At 39.9% G+C, this 7,442-nt stretch overlaps 1 protein-coding gene across 1 annotated transcript; it reads left to right on the forward strand.

Annotated features, from left to right (window-relative positions):
• Positions 1-6: 6 nt before the first annotated feature.
• Positions 7-5,383, forward strand: IRF2BP2 (interferon regulatory factor 2 binding protein 2). Its single transcript, XM_024761483.1, has 2 exons — positions 7-1,841; positions 5,154-5,383. The coding sequence occupies exon 1, from the start codon at positions 387-389 to the stop codon at positions 876-878; it is 492 nt and encodes a 163-aa protein (XP_024617251.1). The 5' UTR covers positions 7-386; the 3' UTR covers positions 879-1,841; positions 5,154-5,383.
• The last annotated feature ends 2,059 nt before the right edge of the window (positions 5,384-7,442 follow it).

Below are 7,442 nucleotides of genomic sequence, written 5' to 3' on the forward strand. Positions count from 1 at the left end.
AGTTGCACGTGCTCTTGAAACTCCTATGAGTTTTTATGTACCAGCTTTTAGAGAAGAGAAATTCTTCGGGGAGTTTTGTTATGTGTTAGAAAAAAAAAGATCCTTTTCAGTGTACGTCCATTTACATCCGTTTTTTTCCCTCTTATGTCTTTGTTCTTCCAGTTGCAAGAACAGCAAGGAAAAGGAAGCCTTCTCCAGAACCAGAAGGTGAAGTCGGGCCCCCTAAGATCAATGGAGAGGCACAGCCGTGGCTGTCCACGTCCACAGAAGGGCTCAAGATCCCCATTACTCCTACATCCTCTTTTGTGTCTCCACCTCCCCCCACTGCCTCACCTCATTCCAACCGGACCACACCGCCTGAAGCGGCCCAGAACGGCCAGTCCCCCATGGCAGCCCTAATCTTGGTAGCAGACAATGCGGGGGGCAGTCATGCCTCAAAAGATGCCAACCAGGTGCACTCCACCACCAGGAGGAACAGCTGCAGCCCACCCTCTCCGTCCTCTATGAACCAGAGAAGGCTGGGCCCCCGAGAGGTGGGGGGCCAGGGGGCAGGCAGCACAGGAGGACTGGAGCCAGTGCACCCCGCCAGCCTCCCGGACTCCTCGCTGGCGGCCAGCGCCCCGCTGTGCTGCACCCTCTGCCACGAGCGGCTGGAGGACACCCACTTTGTGCAGTGCCCGTCCGTCCCTTCGCACAAGTTCTGCTTCCCTTGCTCCAGACAAAGCATCAAACAGCAGGGAGCCAGTGGAGAGGTCTATTGTCCCAGTGGGGAAAAATGCCCCCTTGTGGGCTCCAATGTCCCCTGGGCCTTCATGCAAGGGGAAATTGCAACCATCCTTGCTGGAGATGTGAAAGTGAAAAAAGAGAGAGACTCGTGACTTTCCGGTTTCAGAAAAACCCAATGATTACCCTTAACTAAAACTGCTTGAATTGTGTATATATCTTCACATATATATATATCCAAGACAAGGGAAGTGTAGACTTCATAAACATGGCTGTATAATTTTGATTTTTTTGAATACATTGTGTTTCTATTTTCTTTTTGACGACAAAAGGTATGTACTTATAAAAGCATTTTTTTTCTTTTGTTAACGTTATTAGCATATATCTGTGCTTTATTATCCTGGTGACAGTTACCGTTCAATGTAGGCTGTGACTTGCGCTGCTTTTTTAGAGCACTTGGCAAATCAGAAACGCTTCTAGCTGTATTTGTATGCACTTATTTTAAAAAGAAAAAAAAAAGCCAAATACATTTTCTGACGTCGTAAGATTGCCTTACTGTCTGTTATTCCTTATTGCTGGCCCCTTTCTCAGGCTGGAGGCCAAGTGGTGGAGAAGGAACGGAAATGAGCGAAAGGGGCACTGTTGTGAAGTGGGCATATGCCACGGGGAAATGTCACCAAGTTTCCCCCCAAACGTTGTCCTTTGAGAGTAACAGGAAACCGATTTTGAATCTTTCTCGCGTTTGGATTTTGTTCTTAAAGTTCAGTTGTTGGGCTGTTGATGACTGCCTGAGAGTTGCTGCTGAGAGATTTTCAGGACTGGGGGTGGGGGGGGATTTTTGTTTGTTTGTTTTAAGGCAAAGTTGACCACTGTTCACTGCCCATGTGATCAGCTGTAAGATTACAATGCTGCATGCTAGTCGGTTGCATAATACACAATCCGGTGACTCAAGGCAGTGATAACGGATGGTGGTGAGGACAAGATGGCACTGCCATCTTTGCGTGGAGCCTGGCTCTGCAGCGCCACTTGATCTTTCGAAACACCCTGGAGCACTCCTGTCTGTCGTTGGCTGTGGTCGTTTTCCTTTGAAGAGAGTCGAAAGAGACGTTACAGTCCAGGTGAACTTGGAGATTGTGGGATTGGTTTCGTTTCTGTTTTGTGTTTTGTTGTTTTATCGTTTACCTGTAGCCCCATTGCTGTTGATATGATCACCTACACCCTGTTTGTAGTGAGTGCTAAACACAGTATGGTACAATGACAGGAACAGTGCAGGGTGCTGCCAGGACTGCTCGTGGGCATATCAGTGACAGCCCAAATGGGGGTGGAGGAAACCTGTAATTTCCTTCTTACATGTGTTTGAAATACCAAGTGAATAATACTGTTCTTCTGGACAAAAATGATAAACTGGCGAAAATTAAAGAAAGGGTTTTACATAATAGACAGGCCCCACTTCTCAAACTATTTTTAGAAACCTTTTGTAAACTAATTTCTTTTGATTACTGTTTTGCATCAGTAAAGTGAGATTTTTTAAACCAATAAATCATCAGTTATTAGAAATAGTTGTCTCACAGTGATACTGGTTTTTCTTCTGTGCTGTTATGATTTAACATTGACAGGAACACTACTCTAAATCCTTTCATGTTCAGGTGTTTGTAACTTGGCCCTCTAATTAGGCTGAATCATTGGCTTCGAGGTCTACTACAACTTCTGTGTATCGTTCCCAAGCGAGCTTTTATTTTAATTTGAAAATATAGATTGTTACCCACTTTGGATCCTTCTTCAGTTATGTTTTTGTGTTTCATTTTTAAATTGCTCAAATATTTTTTAATGGTCGAGTTATTAACACTTGAAAATCAGATACTGCACCAAATACAGTATTTTTTTATGGTGTTTTTAATGAGCGCACCTGTTAGTGCTGTGCAAATTCATGTTACCCGTCATTGTTATATTGCAAACAGACTTGCATGATTAACCAGTTTGTTGTTACATTTTTTTTTTTAATTGGAGTATCTGTGACTCAGAGCAGACTGGTTTCTCTTATGTAAATGCACACATGCAGAAACACAGTCAATTTTACATGCCCATAAAGACATTTGTAAAGAATTCAACTTATTACGGTCTGTTGTATAAATGCGTATCTAGGCACTTTATTATAAACTGGAATTTGACCTCATAGATGTTACAAGTTGATCAGTCATTTGACCTAATTTGTGGTAGCTATCTGTATGTTTTGCATTCTTAATACAGATAAGCTTTCCAAAAAGATTAGTAAGGAACCATCCTGCTGTTTTGAATAAGTCTATCCAGCTGTGGAAAAGACAACCTATGGTATCTCTGTGCTGCTGTTTTAAGAGGGAGAAATTTAAACAGCTTTAAAGGGCTGTGTGTTGTTTACTCCTATTAAAAAATGAGAGTCCGACTGGCCCTTGGGTGGCCTTCGTTAGAAGGCTTGCAGCTGGGAAGTGTTGATATGGGTTATATCTCTGGCATTCTCTTAAGTTAAAAAGTTAACACTGGGACATGGGTTTGATCCTTTGTTGTACCTGATGACAGTGCAGAGATTCTCCACAGCTGGATAAGATGTCAGAAAGCTACTTACTGTACATGGGCAGTATCAGATTTCAAATCCTAATATTTCAGCTGTGCTTTTAATACTCAGAATATTAGGGGATGGGGTGTTGAAGCTTTCACTTTTTTGCTTTAACAATTTATAGAATTTAACAGATGTACTGTCTTTCATGTGGCCTCACATTAAAAGTTATGAGAACGTACACATGGTTTACAACTTTTACTAGATACCTTTCCTTGGCCACCAAGTATTTTAAAAGTGTGCCACCTTTTAACCTTTACTTTTTTTTTTTTTTTAAGTTGAAGGTGATACTTTTTCTATATATGATGAAACTCATGTCAACTGAAGTGAGTGTAATCTCAGATATCAACATTATTCTATTTTAAAATCACGCTATGGAAATATCACCTGCATTCTGTCATTTGTCAGATTTACAGTACCTTTTTTTTCCTTTAACTTTTAGCATTAAATAAAAATAAAATTGGGAGCACTGAACATTTTCTGAGGCCTTTTTTAATTGTTAATTGTTGAAAGTAAGCTTAGAGTGGCTGTTTTAATCACTAGTGGCAATGAGACCAAAGGATGTGTGGGTTTGGGGTTGAGGTTTGACTGGAACGCAGGAGAATAGCAGGAGATAAAAAGACATGGAACAAAAAGGCAACTGATGGAAGGGAAAAAAAAGTGCTAGGGACTGGGGAAAGGGCAACTGGATAGGGGAAGCAGATAACGAGAAGAGCTGAACAAAGTACAGCCAGAAAGCACTTGTTTACTTTTCAACTTGCAGTCCAGCCAGCCATTCTGCAATAGTAGATTGGAAGGGGAAGATAGTGACGACATTGAAAAGACTGTCAAGACACGGAGCTGCCCTTTGGAAAGCCGTGGAATAAAACAGCCATGTTGGGCCAGAGGAAATGCACTGAAGACAAAAGAGAAAAAAAAAAAAAAGCCTACCTTTTGGAAAGCTTTGGAATAAAAGTCAGAGCCAAAGCCATGTGTGAGCTTCATTGAAGCCCTGAAACCTTAAATTTATAAACGCAGATAAAAGGTGGAATGCACTGAGATCCTTTTTCAAACTCCTGTGCTATCACGTAGGAAGAAATTTCCTGGATGTTTGCAGCTCTTTCTCTTCTTGTTGATCAGTGGCTTGGCAGACTTCTCTATGAAAGGAACTTGTGAAACTTATAGTTTTAAGATAAAGGTACACATAGACTTACTAGGTGTTTTAAATTAAACAGCAAGAGTTTATGCGTAGTTGAATGTATTTTCATTAGAGGTGGCCCAGTAACTTGGGGAGCCCATCACTGTATATAGTTTAATGATTTTTGAATTAGCCTGTTTAAGGCAGTTTTCAGGAAACTGTGTCCTTAGTAAGTAAGTTATTTATAGATGATAATACACATGATGTTTCATTCAATAATTAGCTTAAAAGAAATGTTAAACTCTTAGTCTTAAAGATGCTAAATTTTATTTTTAGTGAAATTTAAACTAGTGCAGCTTGCAGAAGTCATTTTTAAAATTTCAAAGTAAACTTTAATGATTGCATTCAGTTTTCAGTTAAAAAAAAACCAAACAAACCAGACCCTTGATGTGGCAGATGTCTTTGTTTATTCCCCAAAGCTGGGAAAAAGTTGAAGGGAAAACACGGAGCTCCTTTTAATTCCTAGACTTTTAAGTCCCTCTTTACTCAAAGTTGCTTTGCATTTGATTTATAGATGGTTTTATTTGGTTAGTGAAGAGTAAAATGTTTCTCTTCCTGATTCCAAAGTGTATACGTGGAATCATTCAGAAAAATGTTCAGTCGTGTGTGTGTAGGCCACTGGAAGTACTGAGTCACCCTCATTTGCTTGCCTTTTCTTCATAGGGAACAGTGAGAAGACACGCCTTTCCTCTGTCACAGACCAAGGGCAGAGGCACCAATGAATGGAATACAGATTTACCTACTGCATCATCTGGGGCTCTAGAAATGGAGTGCGCGCAGTTTAACTCTTTCAGTGCCACTGGTTAGGCCTCTGACAGCAATAGTATTGATTACAATACAATTGGTTACAACTAAATAAAAATTATGGGTGTGACTTCCCAGGTTGTCAACTACCTAGATGCCTTGTTGCTGTTTCTGTTGACAGCCTGCATTTTCCTCAGAAGTTAGGAACCCCTCACAGTAATTTAAAAGGCACAAAAATATACAGAAAGTCAATTTGTAAATTACTTAAGAGGTTGGAAGATAGAAAATGACTGGATTTACGGATTATATGTGGATTTCTCTATTAATCCCAGATAAAACCATAATTAGGGATATCCACACTATCCTAATTTACCATTAACAGAACCATTTATACTCAATTTAACAGTGAAATTTGTTTTAACTCATCAGTTGTCAACTTGCTCCTTCCCCATGTCAATACAACTTAAAATGCTTGATTTTAAAATACGTTTGTTAATTTGAGGTGTAACTTACTGTTTTTTTAAATTATAGAATATGAACTCTACATCTGCACTGGTCTTTATCACAACATAAGGGGCTGAGCAAAACAAAACAATCCATGCAAGCCACAGGAAAAGTATTTTAGGGCAAAAAGTATACCATAGGCAAATCATTTAGACATTGGGTCTTAAAGCTGGTCTTTTAATCTGAAAAACGATGGGGTAAAGTTTCCTTAATAGAACCCCATCTTATTAGAATGGTATAAACAGTTTCTACTATAATACAATCTTAAACATTGCTTTGAAAAAAATGTAGACTAGCCCTTTAAAACTAAAAATCATAGTATAGCAAGCCTTCTGTGCACGTAAAACTTATCACAAAAGTCAGCCTTGAAAATCTAGGAGATGAATTTTCTCCTAGGTCAGATAAAGTCTGGAGACTAGACTACGGGATTCCTAGTTTCACTTGCAAGCATCAGTGCACAGGTTGATCTCATCCTTTGAATGAGCTTTAGAAGCTGTATTGCATAATCTATAAAGAACCTCTTCCAGCAACTCAGCAGAAGCCCTTGATGCTCAGATAAGACATCCTATATAGAGTAATATGTCACATTTCAATATTTCTAAATATAGTTTATATTTTGGGGAAAATGAACCATTATATAATCTGTAGATTTCATCACTTACCACTTTTACTTAGCAAAATTGCCATTTCACTCTTTGTATCATTACCAGCCAGTAACATAAAGACGCCCACGAGGGGACGGGCATCTTGCGCAACAAATGAGTCATGTTTTGTTGTGCAGGTGCTCAGGTAGCAACTTTAGCAGATAAATATTTAGGTCACTGTGTATTTCTCTGCCATTTAGAAAACAGCTTTCCTGTGACAGTGCAAGTAGAATATTTGACACTGTAAATGTGGCTGCCTCGCCAGGAAAGACAAAAATCCTGAAACAACATTTCCCCGGAGCTAAAGGCCTAAATTTATTTTAATGTATGGAAAGATTTTTTTGTAACTCATTATTTTTAAGCTCAAAATTACTGAACTTTATTTTTTTTTTATTGTAGGATTTTAAAATATTAACCATACCAGTAAGAGTTGTGCAGAGAAGTGAAACGTAGGAGTAGGGATTGTGTAGGACTGAATAAATCAGCATTTCTTTACACAGCCTTGGCCTTGGGCCTTTCATGTTCTCCGCAGCCTGAGAGAGCTGCAAAGCAGAAAAAGTCTGCTGCGCGCCTTAACCCAGGCTCTGGCCTCCTACCCCATGTTGTTATTCCGGCCTCCAAACAGCAATTCGATTAGCCTTTTTTTTTGGTGATAAAAGATAAAGATTTATTGTACCCCATATACAACTGAAATCAGAATTTCACAGGAGGGTCACAGTCATTAGGGAAGTTTTGGAATACTCTTAACAAGCACCATATGGATTGTTGCTGTTATTATTTAACACCTATTAAGTAGGCACAGCATTGTAGGCTTTGAACAGCTGAGAGGCCATAGCCCCCAGCTTCCTTGGAGCCTAGAGTCAATGCCGCAGGTAGGGAGCGTGTTTGCTTGACGACGGGCACGATACTAACAAGAGTTAACCACGAGTTGGTTTCCGTCCAGGAGTTTGGAAAGTATAGTCAGAGCTAAATTCTTACATCGAGAACTGAGTCCCTTCCTAGAACTTACGTCCAGAACTTCGGTAGGATTCTGATACAGGTACACGATCCTACAGTCAAA

This window comes from Neophocaena asiaeorientalis, unplaced genomic scaffold (assembly GCF_003031525.2).
Source record: "Neophocaena asiaeorientalis asiaeorientalis breed wild unplaced genomic scaffold, Neophocaena_asiaeorientalis_V1.1 scaffold166, whole genome shotgun sequence".
In the NCBI taxonomy this organism is placed as follows: Eukaryota; Metazoa; Chordata; class Mammalia; order Artiodactyla; family Phocoenidae; genus Neophocaena; species Neophocaena asiaeorientalis.

Coding starts and splice junctions, on each gene's coding strand:
- IRF2BP2 (XM_024761483.1), top strand. CDS start 387: ATGGCAGCCCTAATCTTGGTAGCAGACAATGCGGGGGGCAGTCATGCC.